The sequence below is a fragment of the Schistocerca gregaria genome, chromosome 9, assembly GCF_023897955.1.
Source record: "Schistocerca gregaria isolate iqSchGreg1 chromosome 9, iqSchGreg1.2, whole genome shotgun sequence".
Taxonomy (NCBI): Eukaryota; Metazoa; Arthropoda; class Insecta; order Orthoptera; family Acrididae; genus Schistocerca; species Schistocerca gregaria.
Genome location: NC_064928.1, coordinates 180921945 through 180941326, shown reverse-complemented (window position 1 = coordinate 180941326; position 19382 = coordinate 180921945). Strand labels below are relative to the sequence as shown.

General features: G+C 39.4%; 1 protein-coding gene across 2 annotated transcripts in view; it reads right to left on the bottom strand.

Annotated features, from left to right (window-relative positions):
• Positions 1 to 19382, bottom strand: part of LOC126292220 (thyroid adenoma-associated protein homolog) — a 193366-nt gene that overhangs the window by 36175 nt on the left and 137809 nt on the right. For both annotated transcript variants that reach the window (XM_049986086.1, XM_049986087.1), the window contains exon 23: positions 1768 to 1949. In XM_049986086.1, coding sequence (XP_049842043.1) covers positions 1768 to 1949 — 182 coding nt within the window. The remainder of the gene's footprint in view (positions 1 to 1767; positions 1950 to 19382) is intronic.

The window sequence follows — 19382 nt, the reverse complement described above, 5'->3', positions numbered from 1 at the left end:
AGCTAGACATTCACTACTTTGCACTTTCATATGGTAAATCTTATATTCAGTTTACTGGGATGAATACAACAGTGTGCTGATAAGTAATGCCTCTGAATTTCTTATTCTGTTTTCAATATCAGTTGAGGTATCACATATCACGCATGTTACTCGGTCGACCTTCCAGCTTCACTGATGGAAGTTGCAACCTTCTGCCACCAGAGGGCTCCAAATTCTAGCATATAACATGACAGTGTGTAATGTAACTATGTCAGTGTTTGAGAAACAGCTTGTTATAATTGAGTTTCTAACCACAGAAAACTTCATCCACACATGGACTACCCTCTCCTTCAGCATGATAATGCCAGACCACACATGAATGCTGTGACGTCTGCAACAATTCGATGCCTCGAGTTCACTGCCATCGACCATCCTCCTTACTGTCCCGACTTGGGCCTATCCAAAAAAAGGAGGTAGTTCTAAGATTTCACTCTGATAGTAATGAAGCAATAAAAGGAGAGATGCGGTTGTGGTTCTGTCAAGAAAGTTCAACATTCTACAGTGATGGTACAACGAACTGGTCTCTGTTGGGAGAGCAAAGTTTGATGCTAGGTGACTATGTTGACAAACAAATATGTTGTCATGAGGAATAAGGAAATAGAATGTCAATATTTTTTTATTTAAAAAGCTTTAAAATTTTTCAATTAGAAAAAAGGAGGCATTTCTTTTCAGTTTGCCCTCATATTTTTAATCTCATATCCGCAATTTAATAGTTCTGCAGTTAACTGTTGCCTTCTGTTTCATTGATCAGAAAGGAGCGTCCACTGTCAGTGGCCCTCCAGCCATGTTCAAAATGGTTCAAATGGCTCTGAGCACTATGGGACTCAACTGCTGTGGTCATTAGTCCCCTAGAACTTAGAACTACTTAAACCTAACGAACCTAAGGACATCACACACATCCATGCCCGCGGCAGGATTCGAACCTGCGACCGAGCCATGTTCAGCTGTATTTCCACCCAAGTGCTGTATGCATCCACTGACAAGTTCATACCTAACTCTCCATGCTAATCTATCCGGGGCAAGTCTCTTCATCTCTAGTAACTATTACAACCACCCATTTGAATCTGCGTACTGCATCTGAATCTTTGTCTCCATCTAAAATTTTTATTCCCTACCCTTCCCTCCATTACCAAATTCACGATTTCTCGACAACTCAAAACATTTCGTCAACCTACTTCTGCCACGTTGTGACAGAACACTCTTTTTTCCCTCTTTTGATTCAGTATCTAATCATTTGTTACCTGACCTATGTATTTAATCTTCAGAGTTCTTCTCAAGCACCATATTTCAAAAGCTTCTGTTCTCTTATAGTCTGAACTGTCCATTGTCCACATTTCACTTCTGCATAAGACTTCGCACAGACAAAAACTTTCAGTAAAGTCTAACTACTACTTGAATTTATGTTTGACATTGACATATTTCTCTCTTTTGGGAATACTTGTCTCTTACAAATCTAATTTTTTCAGCACTGCTCGATTAATTCATCAACACACTGTTTAACTTTTGTTTATGTTCATCTCAAAGACACTGTTCATTTTGTTCAACTGATTTTCAAACAATTTATACGGCACAAAATGCTAATAACCATCACCGTCCGGGCAACAAACATCCTTTTCCTCTGTCCTCACCATAGCAGATGTTATTAACAGTGATGTACATTAGGCGACACGTGGTACGATGTCTATGTTCTCCAGATAACATATGTGCCGTTACTGTACTGACACGTACCTCATGGGCTGACAGCTTCACAGGGACAATTTCAAACTCCAGTTCTTCCTCATTTTCCACTTCGTAAAGGTAGTCTTCAAATACATTTCGTAGCAGGAAATTCAGAGTGACTTCGATCACGTCATACGAGGGGTGGTTGAGCAGCCGGAGAAGAGTCATCTGGATGTCACTGCTGTCCAGCACTGCAGAGGGGGAGAAGGAAAAATATTTTACTAACATTCTCAGCGCACTATACACTCCACGGTGTGCTAAGTCAGTATCATTCTGGATGATGCCCTATCGGAACTTGCTGGCTCAGACTATCACACGGTGGAGTGTCACATCCTGTAGTTTAACTTCTGGGGTCATACATAATTCCCTACTATGCCAAAGAAAACCCGATTCTGGAATATTACATTTATTTATTTATTTTTGAATAAATGCTAGTAATATGTTTTTAATCATGACCGGTTCCAATCATTGGAGGTCATGATTAAAATTGTGTTACTTTGATTTGTACAGAGATGGAATCTTCAGTCACATTACTGTCTTCGCCACTTGAGCTACACGAGGTAAATACTTATGTATATAAGAGATTTAATAAATCTTAGGTAATTACAATTTGGAAATGAATGTGAAAAGGTTGTTTTCTTTCAGTTTCATATCTGAAGGAAATTTTCTGCAGTTATTTGCCATACAAGAAAATTCTTCTTTAACTTTTAAACACAATAAATACCAAACATCATACACAATACAGAATGTAATCTCACAGTCAGTCAATATTTGTATATGCTCTTTAATTTTGTAAGCCTGCAAGAGCATTTGATAATTTTGCACTCTAAAATCTAACATCGCCACCTAAATACATACCCACTTTATTAGAGCAATACAAGTGTTTGTCGTTCACCGTTCCTTTAGTCAAACTGTCTGTCACCGTGTCACACACTTTAATGAACACAAACTTGATTTTTGTCCTAATAATGTTTTTCCCTGAGAAAGTGGAGACAGATAACTATATGTTTAGTTCTCAAATGATTGCAGTCTGCACATGCCAGCTTTATTGTACTTAGATTGTTGCAGAGTATGACTTGTGCATTATTTCCTCATCGACTGAGTTCAGTCTAGCGCTGGAGCCACAGAGCTTCCTCAGCAGATGACTTTGTCACTACTTAATCTGCTACTATTTGCTATTCACATATATTCCATACAATACTGCCTCTCTGGAACAGAAAAAAATTATCCAGTAAAGGATCTCCTATCTGTAGGATCATTGGCCTGGTCTGTATCACAATATCCAGTTATTTCCATGAAGTCTTCTTTAGTGAAATATAGTTGCAGATCCTTGGTATCCTGAAGATGACTGAGAACCCATCTCACACTGAGCCAGTGTTGGTTCTGTGGAAGATTGCAGTATTGACTTGTCACCTGTGCAACATCCTATCACTTGCCTGTAGGGTATGTTGTCTCTTCTTTCAGTACAATTTTATCAAATTTTGCATTCACTGAAATGGGAGGTCAAACAGATCCATAGCCTAATGTTCCAAAGACACCCAATACTTCAATAACATGATTCTTTCAATCTACCTTAATTATGTCCATATTATGGTTTTGCATTATGTTCACACAAACACATTGCTTCGCTTCACCAGTATTTTCCATACAAAATTTTATTTCATTTCTAGTATGTTTCACTGAAGATTAGCAAAAATTAGTACAGACTACCCACACAGTGAGGAATAACATTATATTAGTCTGCATTTTAAAACTTTTTGTCAGATGCTGAAAGTAGGTGTTCCTGATTCAATTTTTTATGCTGATTCTAGAAATAAATGTCATTTTTGTCTATCACATCAGGTTTTTACATAAAATCAGAAATAATATTTTGACGATTTTTCACTTCTGAGCCCACAAATATATTCTAAGACCTTTTCACACAAGGTGAGTTTTTAATCAAAACACATTTAAAAAATGAAATACATTTAAAAAATGCTCCTCAGCACTCATATAATTTGTTTCATGACTGCCTGTCGACAAGAATTTTTAAAATTTATCTTCTTCGACTTTCTTGTAGATCCTCCTACATGGTGGCTGTCCCTCTTCAACATCCAACAGTAGTCAGCCACCATAGTCTTTGTACAGCGCCCCTGGTACCTCCTCTCCATCTGCTTAACATCACGGTGAAAGTGTTCACTCTGCTCTTCAATATAATGTCCCAAATTTTCCGGAAAGTACTCGATATGTGAGTGTAGAAAGCGGACTTTCACACTCATTTTACAACGCGCATTTTTGAAATTTAACAACTTTTTTCAAGAGTGGCCTTGTAATTAGGATCTTTGTTATTCTATAGAAAGTTATCTACGACTGATTGGAAGGCGGTCATGCACCTTTTTCTGCTTTTTTCATTGTCTTTTCAGAATCTCCATTCTTCATCAATTTCCTTGAGAACTAAAAAAAAAATTCCAGCTTTCAATTTGTCGTGTGGTGAAGGGAAATTTCTTGGGTGCTTGATGCAGGGTCCATCCTGTGGTAGAGCTTTTACAGATTACTTCATCAACCCCGGCTTTATATGTAGAGGTGGAAGGAAGACTATTTTTTAGTTTTTGTTTTACAAGCGGTTCGTGCAGGATATTCTTAGCTATGGGTACAAAATTTCTCCGCTCTGACCAAACTCCCGCACTCTAATAGCTTTGCCTTAACTGACTGTCCCATTCACATAGAAAGCAAGGCATTTTTTGTGAACCCAGCTTATTGTCCCAATAGTATTCCAACAACTTTGAAGTCACCACAGGTAACCCAAGGGTGTTTCGCATATTAGATACTTGTTAAGAGCATCTTCACGTTCTCTTATACGTCGCTTTCAATTGAACTGAATACACCACAAGAATGGGCCCATACACATTTCCATTATGCAGAAACATGCCTTTCAGGCTCTTCATTGGCAAGACTAGAAAAGTCTCCACTTTGTAGGATCACGTTCAATACCACACAAGTGTACTAAGTCATTTATGTTACTGCAGTAAACCAAAGACTCATTCTGTGAGAGTAAATGAACTAATTCTCTCTCTTTATGTCTATACCATAAGTAATGCGCTCCTGGTTCTAGAAGATTCTTGCATTTTAACCAGAGCCAAGTGGTTCCGCAGATACGTATGAGAGCATTAAGTTCACCCTGAGAGAACAGTTATGAATAAAGTTGCATTCTGGCTGGTGGACATCACTATCATCTTCGGTAATTGCATCAACTTCATTTTCTTCTTCATTTTCTGCCACATTCTCTACAACAATTGGAGGAAGAGGTGCACTCAGATCTTCTCCATGTGCAAACTTCTCTAATCAATGCTTGGATACACAATTTGTCTGTAATTTTTCAAACTGCACCCCTAAACACTAACTAAGCAGACGTAACAGTCATTAAGGTGATTTTTTAGGCTCTCTCCACACCACTGGAATCACAAATGGCATGCACGTTTTCTTTCCCTCAGTCCACAATCTTAATCTTTCCACACAATAACAGCAAACTCTCTCCGATAATTTCTTTTCAAGTTCATTTTCTATTAGGTTTCTGTCTGATAGCTTCCTTTGGACCACACGTCAGTGTGACTCAACTGTAATGGTCGTGAAGCTCTTGAAGAGGGGTCATTGAATAGCAATCTAGTTCATTTCGCTTCGATACGTGTTATCCATGTGACAGGTGCTTTACTATTAGCAGGAGATAAATTTACACCCTTGGCATGATGTGGTAATTTATTTACATCTTCAAAATTTAAATGTCCCATTTGGTGGCACCACAGGGTAACAGAATCTAAACTCATTTTAGATTAGTATTCATTTCTCTGTGTGTGTTTAGTAAATACAAATTATTTATCAATGTTGCTCAACACACAAACATTCTGTCCCTGTTTTATATACCTTGGAGCCAAAAAATTATGGCCACCAAGCAGGTAGCTTGTTTATCCATCTCTGGAAGCAAAATACATCACTTTCAGCATATCAGGCATCCATAGGTTTTTGGAGGTATGTGCACTAAATGTCTACACACAGGTCTTGTAATTCATGTAAATAACGGACCGCTGATTTTCGTATCCAGTGATGGTGCATAATAGCGACCCAGATGGGTTCCATAGGATTTACATCAGATGAATTTGGTCACTGAGACATGAATGTGAGTTCACTATAATGCTCCTCAGAAACCTTTGCAGCACAGTTCCAGTTTTCTAGTTCAGAGACACGGACGATTGTACTGCTGAAAGGTGACATCGCCGTTGGGAAAGCATTGAGTGCATTTAGTGCTTAGCGATAGTTTCACTGCCCTCCTACCTCTTTCTGCAGGTGATAATGACAGTAGCACTTGAACATTTGACCAGCTTCGCCATTTTCGAGGTCCTCATTCACAGGCTCGGTGTAGTAACAATCTGCCCTTTGCCAAAGTCGCTTATCTCAATAGATTTCCCCATTTGCAGCCTATATCTTCACTGGAGTGATTCCCTGCCTGTCTCTGCTCTGCTTTTACCATGCTTTTACCATGCGGCATCAAATGTTGTGGTAAACAATGGTCATAATGTTTTGGCTTATCAGTGTACATTCATCACTATTCAGTATAAAATTGACATTCCCATACTTTCTACAGTATTGGTACATATCGATGGGCTCCATACCTCATACATCCAGTCACAGCGATGTCTTGTGTGCATTGAGGCATGTAGGTCCACATACCATATTTGAATGTGAAGCAGCTGTAAAAGCTACAATGGAAGTTTCATATTCTTCAGATTCAACTGATGTCCTTTTCTGCATTATGTGGTTCTGTGGAGCAACGTGATTACATTCGTTGCAATTGAAGCACCGTGGTCCCTTATTGCCTTTTGCTGTGTTTTGCGTCTGCCTTTGTTTTCCTTGAACATGCCTTTTTCCTTTGAATAATAATACACACTCTGGGCCTGTTACTTCTTGCGAAAGGTTTAACTGAAATGATTTTTTATCCTGAGCTTTCTATTTTCATTATCGTTGGTTTATTTGAGATAAAGTAGCCAATGTTAATGCCCCAACCCATGCAGCACTGATATCGAGAAATTCATTAATTTGTGATCAGTTGACATGATTCCGTTCACATAATCTTCAATACTTTTAGATGATTCCAATGAAGTGATAGTAAGGACCATCAGAAAAGCCACCCCTCTGTTTAAACCACTGTCATCGAAAACTTGCTTCAGTTTCTCTCAAACATTCGTAGCTGTAGACTAATCTTGTCTGTTCTTGTAATTGATTGGACGAATAATAAAACCAATTTCAATCTTGTCCTGAATTCTTTCTTTCGATTAGTGTTGGTACCACACACAGTCCAAGAGTTAATCACGTTCTAAATATGCTTATGCTGAGGACTTCCAACTAGCATAATTATCATGCCCATTAAGTTTCTGAAAGTGGAATTGATTTAGACTGCAACTTGACATCTAGATAAAAAAATATGAAGAGTAACATACCACGTACATGACAGCTGAAATTATGTTGTTTGTGCGAACTCAAAAGACACATTGGAGACTTTTAACTGGGATTTTGATCATTATTACAATGGTAACTGCAAAACATTTCACAAGTTTTCTACCATGAAAGAAATTTTATACAGTTATTAGCAACAAAAGAAAATCTCTCTTATCTTTTAAACACAACAACGGAAAAGTGTAACTTTACTGACACCAAGGATGATACGACAAAGAATGTAATCTCGCAGTCAGTGAATATTTATATATGCTTTGAGGAAACTGTACAATAATTTTCCATTCTAATATGTAATTATGCTGAACAAGTGAGAGATCAGAGAAAAAGGGATTAGCACACTTTGTTGGGAGTGGAGCACTGCTATGCCAGTCAGAGCATCAAATTTAACTGATGACCAGTGATCACGAGGAGATACTGTCATTTTGTTCCCATCCCCTTCGTTCACTATTTGATCATCACATAGTGCAAAAAATTTACTTTGTCAGGTTAACCTGTTTTCTTCAAGCAGTGTTAAACACAAACAGTGAAATAATTAAATATTTATAAAGTCACGAAAGGAAATAAGATATGTTGCCATATTATGGACACATCTGACAAATATTCAAATTTTATTAGAATTAAACAAGGATTAATAGACCTATGCTAAATCTACCAATGACCATAAAAAATTTAAACAATTTCTGAAGTTGAACACTATCTCAGTCACTGATAACACTAAAGCAATTCTGTGAACAACAAATGATTTAAAGCTAGTAAAAATAATTATAATTTGCCACTGACAGAATATTGTTCTTTTTAATATATAAATAATACACTTTGGTGATCTTGCAAAACTTTAAAAAAATATATAATGCTCTAGTAGATGGAAAGTTAAATGTGAGTATAGCAGTCTGAATGATATCAGAAGCTGAAAATAAGTAAACTTCTTAATCAACTTTTCTATGTTTATTTCAAAACTATTTAATTTTCTTCTATCACATACAGTTTTTTTTTTTCGTAATTGACTACGGTTTACTTTATTTTTAGGATATTTTACTTCTGTGACTAAAGATATCTTGCTTCAACACTTGTACACACCTACATCTACATCTACAGTTTGTGGCAGGAAGTACTTGTATACGTCTGTCACTTCTCCCCTATCCTTGTTCAGTTGCAAAAGGTTTGTGGGAAGAAACACTGTGGAGTAGAAATGGAAAATTTGCAAGTGCTATTTTTCAAAAACTGTGTTCTCGGTGCTGTTGTGTCCTTGGTACCCTGATTCATGTCCTTGGACTTGGTCCAGGTGCCAAACCACAGGGAAAGCGTTTCAAACATGCATTTGTAGATGGCAAATTGTCATTGTGCCGGGCTGCGCTTCCCTCTGGAGTTCCACAATTAAAAAGATGTGGGAAGCATATTTTGTTGATTATAGATCTACTAGTTAAAAACACGATGCAGTATTTCTGTACTTTTATTACTGCCTCAGTATTACTGGCACTTGAAACAAAAACTTGCTCCTGCTAATGTGTCAAATACTGACATGGCTATGTACCAACTACAAACAGATTTTTGTAAAGAAGAATTTAACCAACCTTGAACTGACAGGTTCATCTTCTGATGGATATTTGTGTTTATATTACATTTACTGTGGTTTCCACTAGCTGATGACTGTTTTCTTGCAACAATTAATGTAAGCAACAAAAATGTAATATAAACATAAACGGCCACCTGAAGATGAACCTATTGGTTTGTAACAGGGATGGGATTATTTGCGTAAATAAATAGTATTATTACCAGTGGCTGGTTGCTTTTTTCTTATTTGCAAGAATCAACTAGCAAAAACTTTCTTATTGGTGCCTAGAAGCAGTGAGACATCTTGTATGGAAAGTTCTTAATAAACTATTTCTTTTCTAATTTGTCTAATTATTTATTGTGGTGATGGTGTGAGCAACATAACTGTATGGTATCAGAATAATTTCTCGATTTTCTGGAGACAAATCAGTTATGTACAAAAAGAGATACATATTTCTTTTTTCCATTTTTCTAGCAAAGGCCAAATTTGGCACTAAGAATGTTTTCCATTTCCTCTCCTCAATTGTTGGTAAGCCTCCAGATGGGATCAAGCCGCTCCAATTTAACCTTGACACTGTTTTTGTGAGACATATGTATTAAGAAGCAAAATATTTGCTAACTCCTCTAAGAAAGTAGCCTCTCAGAAATTCAGCAGTAAAACACAATGCAATGCATAACTCCTCTCTTGCAGCCCTGACCACCAGAGTTGCTCTAACATCTGTGTGGCACTTTTCTGCTTACTGAATAAACCTGTAATGAAATGCAGTGCTCTTCTCGGGACCTCTATTTTCTCTATCAATCACATCTGGTACGAGTTCTCGACTAGTAAACAATATTCAAGTATTAGTCAAATGACAGTTTCGTAAGCTACCTCCTTTGTGAAAGGAGTACACTTTCCGAGAGTTCTTTCAGTGAATCTCACTCTGGAAGCTGCCTTACCTCCAATTGCTGTTTGTTGTTGTTCCACCTTAAATTGCTTTTATGCATACTCCTACACATTTAGTGAATTTGCCAGCTTCCAATGATTGTTTTGCAATCGTGTAGTCATACAACAATGGCTCTTCCTGCTTATTTATGGACAAAACATAGCACTTTTTAATATTGACCCCTGCAATGAGAGTCAATTCTCCGCTCGTCTTTCTGAATTTTGCTACAAATTCCTAGTATTGCGGTTCCTCTGTATATGACAGCATCATCCGCCAAAAGCCTCACTGGACATAGTATGTTGTCCATTAGGTCGTTTACACATGCTGTGAAAAGTAATGGTCCTATAGAACTTCCTTGAGTTATGCCTAAAGTTATTTTTATGTCAGAATATTTGTCTCTATTGAGAATGACATGCAGTGTTCTGTTTACTAGAAAATTTTCATTCCAGTCTCATAGTCCAATATTCCATAGACTCAGCATTGTATCGAACACCTTTTGTAAGTGAGGAACACAGCATCAACCTGGGTGCCAGTATCTACTTCTTTCTGAGTCTCGTGGACAGACGTCACGTGATCATTGTTTATGGCAACTGCGTTGATTCCAAAAGAGATTTTTTGACTCCAAAAATGTAATAATTTGGAGATATGTTTCAAAGTTCTACACCTGCCTCATGTCAGAGAATAGGACCATATTTCTGTTTGTCGACCTTTCAAAAAATGAGAATGAGCTGCATCTTTTTTTAACCACCGACACCACCCCAATCAGAGGTAGCAAGGTGAAGCTTGTCAACTGTGCCCAACACAGCACCCAGCTGTTTACAGGATGTGGCTAACTCCTCCTCCACCAGTACACAACAGGTCCAGTATCTATCTATATTTATGATGTTTGTCTATCCCAGAAGGAATATAACATTAACTCAAGTAGTTGCTGGATGCAATATAAGTGCTACTGTTTTGCTACTTCTGGTTTTTACTACACACCCAATTTAGATTACAAAATAAAAATTCATTAAAATTTATGTAAAAACTTACAGTAAGTTAGTATCACTAGCCAACATAGTAAAACACACAGTTGTAGAAGCATTTGAGAACAAAAACCAAACTAAATCATTTGTTTCAAAAGGAACTGCTACTGGCACTGGCATATCTGTTCAATTCTGCTGCTGTGAATACAATGACTGTTTGTAAGGGCTCTTCTGCAAAATGGTTCATGTTTCCACAACCTTTCTGTAATATCCCCCTTTGTCAGTCAAGAGAAGGTAAAAGCTGGAATTTTTCTTGGACCTAAATACACAAACTGATGACGGATCACGAATTTGAGGCTAAAATGCTTGCAAATTACAAACACTGGCGAGAACAGGTTGGAAAATTTCATTAAGTTTGGTTGTCACATCAATTCCCACTCCTCCTCTAACAGATAGACCATTTCCCCAAAAGTCTGGAACATAAGAGTAAAAAGAAGGCAGAATGCTTTCACCAGGACATTAGAGAGATAGAGAAGAGGTGCCAGGGAAAATGGAATCAAAGTGTGATGCCCGACTACCGCTGAATACTGAAGACAGCCAGTAAAAATAAAGGTTCTGCAAGGAAATGAAAAATGACAAAGTCTGAATATTAAATGGAACACAACACACATAATGATGCCAAGACAACAGATTGTAGTATATTTAGCATACGCCACAAAAAAATAAAACAATAATTTTAAAAATACAGACTTTCCTTAAAATTTTATTTTTAATTTTGTGCTTTGACTATTCAAACTTTTAAAATATCTAACAGTGGAGAGTCCAGAATGGAATAATAACAATATGGAAAGGATAGATTGCTACTCACCGTGAAGAGGTGGCGCTGAGCCACAGGCAAGCTCAGTCACACGCTCAGGGCTGCTAAAATATTAAAGCTTTAGGACAAAGCCCTTCTTCTGAGATAGAAACCCCCTTCCCCCCCTCCCCCCCCCCACACACACACGCGCGCGCAAACACAGCTCAAACACAAATGACCACTGTCTCCTGGTACTGAGGTCCGACTGGCTGCCTGTGACGTGAGCATCAATCTGCTGGGTGGGCAGTAGGTGTAAGAAAGCAGAATGGTGTGAGGATGGGGAGGGATGGCAGGGTAGGTGTAGGGGTAGGGGTAGGGGAAGTGAGTAGGAACGTGGTGGGGGCTGCTAGAGTACATGCTGGAAACGGTGGCCCAAGTGCAGTGACCACTTTTCATCCCACACACTGGATGAGTTTATTCGTTTGTTCAGAAGGGGAGGCTGACAAATGTTTATACCCTCTCGCCAGTCGATGAGGACAAAATTGAGGTGCACGTCCTGAAATTTTTCTCTCATACAATTTTACAGAAACCATTCAGAAAAAACTTCATTTTTGTGTTAATTATAGCTTTCTATGTCAGCTTAATTATGATGTACCCATGATTTTGTTAATAGTCATAGTTACTGTGATATTTGCATGTAAGACACTGCACAAAATTTGAAAAAGTTTGCAACGAAGAACAGGAGTCACTAAGATTCTGCGTTGGTGCATATTACATAATATGTTGCTATGTATGAATTTTAGCTATCATTATATTTTTCTTTAGACTTGGATGGAGGTCTCTATCTGTTACCAAGCTCAAGAAAGTTGATCTGGTGTAGCACACTCATTTGCAATCACGCGAGCCAGTGATAACACCAGAGTGATATATACACCATAGTCCTAATATTCCATAAACAGTTTGAGATATCGAAATGAGATTGTTGCAAGAGATAGCATGCAAAGAGGAGAATATTTTGCCACAAAATTATTATGCAGAACTTCATTATCTACTGTGTTATTCCACTAACAACAATTTTTTCAATGGAAGAATGTAATTTTTAAGGCCCATTGACATCTGGTAAAACAAAAAATTCTATGGGTTTTGGAACAATATAAGTGAAGATGTTATTTGCTAATTTTTGTACTGAGGATGTGCTTTTTCGTAAGCTACCTTACATTTCCTCAGTTCCTCTCTTAATAAACTGTTTCAGAATTCTCTCGTAACAGGGTCTCCATGTGTTAGTGAGGTGACACTGAGTAAATTCCACTGTCTTTTGGCAAAAGAAGAAAATTTTAACATGATAACAAAATAAATGTGTAGGTTTTATTCTACATTCCCTACTTGTGACACTTCTCTGAAAGCTCCAAATGGTTAACAAGTCAGGCAAAAATAAATCGCTGTTTTGTTGCATTTTCAGTGAATTATTTTTAGATATTAACCAAGCCACAGGAGACAGATCTTCCTGAATGGTCCCCATACAAGTGTGGGTGTGGTGGGCCTCCACTCAATATTTACAAAAAAATGTGAGCGTAGGTTTCAATTTAGAACGGCACTTCCCCTCCAGTGCTCGGGATTTCACCTACAGCACCTGTCATAGCCCCCACCACTACTGCTCTTCACACATATGCCCTGCCAGTTGTGCATCTACCAGCCACATTATTCTGTTTAGGCTGTAGGTGCAGAGTCAGGGGGCTGTGGCGGGAGGGGGTGGGGGAACGGGGGAGGAGGAATGGGAGAGGTAGAGAAGACAGGTAATTGAGGGGAAAAGTCTAGCAGATGTGTCAGTGGGATAGGAGGAACGTGTAGTGCTGGACTGGGAGCAGGGAAGAGTACAGATAGGTGGAGGACAACAACTAGCAAATGTTGAGGCCAGGTGTTATGGAAATGGAGGATATATTGTAGGCACAGTTCCCATCTGCATAATTCAGAAAAGGTGGTGTCAATAAGAAGGACCATATGGCACACATTGTGAAACAGCCATTAAAGTGTGCACATCATGTAGAGCAGCACATTCAGGAACTGGGTGGTCCAACTGTCTCAAGGTCACAGCCAGACAGCTTGTTAGTAGAAAGTGACAGTGGTTGCAGCTGGGTTGGTAGATCTTATGGGTGCTTTCACATGTGGCCCCATCTTTGGTGGGGTAAGAGATGCCTGTGACAGGACTAGAGTAGGCGGTAGTGAGAAGATGTATGGGACAGATATTGGATCTAGGCCTACTACAGAGATATGAGCCATGAGGCAAGGGGTTGGGAGTGGGAGTGGAGTTGGGGTGGACAAGGATACAGTGCACGTTTGGTGGGTGGTAGAATATCACTGTGGATAGGAGTGCAATATTGGCCATTATCTGGTCGCTGCACTTTCAAATCTGTGCACTGCCAGTTATGCTGGCGCATTTCTTACAGCCGCCACATGGCACGAGCGGACTGTCATGAACAATTACACTACTGCCAAGCATCTCCCCTCTGGAGCTCCAGCGGCATGTGTACTTAAGTTCCCGTTTTGTGTGTTTGCCTGTTGAATAACATTTACAGACTTTCATAGTGGTCAGGGCTCTATATCATCTGAGTACACGCTGTACTGGAGAAAGACAGATTTATAAATCCTTTGTATCTGTATATATTTCTAAATTCAAATCTACTATTAGCAGCTGACTCTGGAAAAGTTATGTATTACTTTTACTATTTGATATTACATGTAGAATAAAGTAATATCTGAATTCTCTGTTCATGATCAGCATCTGTTACTTGCTCCTGTATCCACTTTAGAACTAGACAACGTGCAAACGAAGCCATAACAGGAAGGATATTCCTCATCTCCTCATCCTGAGAGGTAGTCGAAACACTGGCAGAGAATGCGATTTTGATGCTCCAGTCCCAGGTGGTACTCAGTCAGGATGGGAGTGCTCCTTCGTGGTCAGATGGTGGGTATGTGGGAGGTGGTAAGTGACTGGAGAGACAAGGCACAGGAGGTCTGTTTCTGAGCAAATTGGTGAGGATAATTTCAATCTGCAAAGACCAATGAAATCCTCAGCATATTTGGAGAGGGCCTGGTCGTCACAGCAGATGCAACAACCACATGTGACTAGGTTGCACAGAAGGGATTTGTTGGAGTGGAATAGGTGGCAGGTTTCAAAGTGAAGGAATTGCTGTTGGTTAAGAAGGCTTCTGTGGGCAGAGGTACTGACAGAGGTAGACATTGAAGGTGACTTGTTGGGCTGGGGAGAACCAAATAAAGTGAATGAAGGGAAAGGTGGGATAGGGTGTTCTGATCTACAGTCCAGATCATAAAGAGTTCATCAATTAATATGAACCATGCAAGCAATTTGGGACTCTGGGTGGTTAAGCAGGATTTCTGTAGATGGCCTAGGGACAGGTTGGCACAGGACGGTGCCATGTGGGTGCCAATGACTGTTACATGGATTTGATTGTAAGTGATGCCTCCAAAGAATTTATGAAGGGGGAAGATATCATTGGCCCTGGTAGAAGGAAATTTTAGGTTGTAGGTTTGGAATCAATAAGATGTTGGGAAAGTAGAATTCAACAGCAGCAAAGCTATGGGCATTGGGGATGTTAGTGCAAAAGGAGATGACATTGACAGTAATGAGCAGGGTGCCTGTTGGTATAGGAAGAGAAACTGTGGAGAGTCAATGGAGGAAATGGTTGCTGTTTTTTATTAATAGAGAAAGGTAGTTACAGTAAAAGGCTGAAGGTGTTGACCCACGAAAGCACAGGTACTCTCTGTGGGGGACACATTAACAGGCCACAACGGAGTGTCCTAGGTGGATGTGTTTCTGGACTTTTGGAAGAATGTAGATGGCAGGAGTGCGGGGAATGGTGGAGGTGAAGAGAGAAACTGATTTGGGAGAATTTTTGGAGTTTGGACCTAGGGATTTGAGAAGAGATTGGAGATCCTGCAGAATTTGTAGTGAGGGGCCAATGTGGCAGGGTCTGCAGGGGATTTGGGCAATGATGGTTAGGCAAGATTCAAGGTTCGGAAATTCTGGAATGTCAACTGGGGGTGATTTGCAGGCAGTGGCAGTGGATCACAGATGGTGGATGAGGGAGTAAATAGGTAAGGTTCAATATCGAATATGGGTTGAGTCTAACTGCAAAGACTGATATTTCTGTGGAACAGGCTTTTGGAAGACATGTCTGTTTAGGTTCTGGATTCTGTATGGTGGCCGGAGAGTTTCTGAAAGTACGGTAAATGTGGTATGTCTGTGAGGCAGAATTAGTCATCTATGGGGGGACGTGGGGGAGGTTTGGAGGCTGTAGTAGAGGTGGTGAACAGTGACAGTCCAAGGTGGGAGTAGGATGTGAGCAGGTTGGAGAGGTGTTTCTTTTTTTTTTTTCTTTTTTTTTAGGTGGAGGGCAAGAGTTTCATTGTGAGAGATGAGATACAGGAATTTGGGATTGCGGAGCAGGATAATTTTATGGATGGAAAGGAGGTACCGCAAGGAGGCTTGGGCTGATTTACATGATTTTACTATGAACTGGCTGAATCTGAACATATGGAGGTCACTGTGAAAGGAGGGGTTGCAGTTGGGTAATTTGATGGTACGATCATTTGGGGGGGGGATTCCAGAAGGTAGACAACGACACTCGAAGGGTATGTGAGACTGGATTCCAGTTAGGGATACAGAAAAGTTTCTGTATTGGTGCAGACAGAAGTAGGAAGCACAGTTGAGGATTTAAAAAAAAGATAGAGAGAGAGAAATGTGGAAAAACTGCAATAAAAAAGAAATGGATGAAGTACAGGAAATAAAGGTAAAACCTGAGGGAGTAGGGCCTATACTAAAAGAGAAAATGAACTGAGGTTGATATGAAAACACAATGATATAAAACACAAAACAGACGATAATAGTGGGATGCAGATTGTATGATGGATGTGTGTGAAGACATAGGGCAGAAGGGGTAATTGAATTAGTTGAGATCAGTATGTGAATGCTGGAATAGATAGATAGATAGATAGATAGATAGAGAGAGAGAGAGAGAGAGAGAGAGAGAGAGAGAGAGAGAGAGAGATAATAGCGCAAGGGGGAGGAAGGGTGTTAAGGTGCAGAGTGAAAAGAAGTTCATGTGGCACAGTAAGATACAGATAACCATGCGAAAATATGTGAGAGTGAAGGAGAAAATTTGAGCAATTTGGAGGCCCAGGTATAATAATATTGGTGAGAATAATGTGGGACACGAGATGCTACACCTGCAATCTACACAGTCAACAGTCACACAGCTGAGTCTTGTGTACAGATGAGACTGTCAATACAGGGTGGCTTGTAAGTCAAAGTGTGTACAGTTCGGAATGCGACAATATAATATAGGAAAGAAGAGAAAGGAAAGGACTGGCACTGTGTAAAGTAGTGCATTAGAGAATAGTAACAACAGAAAACACCACTTGGTTGGGGGATGGAAGGAAAGCCGTTAAGTTAAATCAAGTAACGGAAAGTCCAGGATGGAACAACAGTAACATGGAAAGGGTACATTGCTACTCAACACATTGAGAATGTGCTGAGTTGCAGACACACACAACGAAAGCTTTCAGATAAAATCCTTCTTTCAAAACAGAACACGAACACACACACACACACACACACACACACACACACACACACACACACGACTACTGTCTCCAGGCAACTGTGTCTGATGTGAACAGTGGACTGATTTGGTGGGTGGTAGGGGTAACGAGGATGCACAGGGTGGAAAGGGAGAGAGATGGCAGGGTGGGAAGGGGGAGAGATGGAAGGGTGGGCGTAGGGGGGCGGGAGGGGAGATGCTGTGCTGCTTGTGGGAGCATGTACAGAGCAAAGGCTCCACGGGGTTGCTCCGGCTACCTGCAGGGAGGTTGCAGCAAGACCTTCACAGGATCGACAACTGCTGCAGACACTAACAACTGATGACCCTAACGTAAATTAAGCACAGCATATTTCACATAAATAGGCAGAGAGATTCAAAACTGTACACTATTGGTGAAAACAAATGAAATCGGTAACAACCATAAGATATCCAGGAGTGACTGTCTGGAGTGACCTAAAGAGAAATGAGTACATCAAATTAGTACTTTTAATTAATTAATTAATTAATTTTTTTTTTTTTTTTGCGTGGGAAACACCATAAACTGCTACATATTGCAAAGACAATATACTTCTAATAGTTGTTACAAATATGATCTTAAATATTTATTTTGTGATCATACAAGATTTCTCAGATGTTTTGTGGCTGGGGTTTTTAAAAATGAATCATTTCCTTTATTGAGGGGGAAATTTCATGCCAATTTTGAATATAAATGAACAAGCTCTATTAGCAGAAGTTCTGTTCATTTCCTCATCTAGAAAAATTGTACAGATGTTAAGGGTAGTTGGAATGCCCTAACCCGACGATGTTAAATTTAGCGACTTGGCTTCCCTGTATTTCAGGAACCATTGTAGCCATTGACATGAAACTTTTATAGGACATCAAACTGTCTGTTCTGAGTCTACTGAACTACAATAATTGCATTTCAGCCACTGCTTTTGTAACTCTAATTTTTTAATTACACGGTTAAAATTTTGTGAGTCTTTTGTATGTTATTCTAAATAATTTTAATTATACATAACATTATGTTCTCATTTTAGTTCAGTAGACTCAGGATACGTATGTTATTACTGCCTGAAAATCTGAATACTCTACTCTATGTGTTTCTGAGATTTAGGGAAAAATGCAACAGAAAATATAAATTTTCATGAACAGCTTCTAAAGCTTTAAAAGACTGTAACTCACTTAATATATGGTTATTTTTTTATATTTTTAGTCACTCAGAAGCACCTTGTACCATACTGTATATCATCCTCTTGATCTTTTTCCAGGTGTTTTCTGCTTTTCTTCCTTCTGGACTCCTTAGTGGCCAACTGTGCTGCATACTCTACTTGAACAATGCGAATCTTGTCCATCACTTCTAGTTCTCTGATGCAGTTTGCTCCAGGAGTAATTCCCATATGCTGCAGCACTTTCACCCTACCAATGTTGCCATATAAGATTATCGAATGACTCATTGTGATTTTGAGTCTGACCATTCACATACTTCTTCAGTAATTCAGGATTTGTCAGGTCTCTGTAAATACGTTTCATGATATCCATGACTGCTGCTGGGATGGAATGTTTATGGCTGTATGAACTGTTTGAATACTGGGCATTGTGGTAATTGCACCATGTTTCTGGTCCAGGAGGGCAAGGGTTTTTCATCAGTTGACAGTCTGTCGAAGAAGGTAGCCCATACTGCTTGCTTCATTTTCAACAAATCCTCAGTATTATTTCTAATGACCATCCCACAACACTGCTGCAGTTCATCAATCATTTTGTCTATCAGTCTGCCTCTTATGGTTTTACCATCACAGAGTTTCTTGTCTCTCAAACTTTGTTTCAACTTCCTGAACCTGAAGCCCATCCTCTTCTGGACATGACCAACACATTCTCGTTTTGTGATAATCTTCTCACCATAAGGCTCAATGGCTACTACACTGTTATATGCTTTTGAGTCTCCATCACCTATGAACTTAGTGTAACACACTGCCCTTTCGTTCACAGGTCGACTAAAAATTTCAATAGCTGCAGAGGCCTCCATACCACCACTTGTTCTTTCATAATTTCTGTCACAGTTATGCCCTTCTTCATTCCCTGATTTACACTTATAACAATGTTTGGTTAAAATCTGTAAATCTATTACCTTTCCAGTATCCACACTGGTCACTGTAGCAACAGAACTCTTAGAACTGTAGCCGCACTTCTGTCAAGTGCCATCAAAAGCTACTGGTATGTCAGTCATACCTCTCTCTATTTGCAAGTGGAACAGGAAAGGAAATGCTAGTAGTGGTAGGGGAACCCT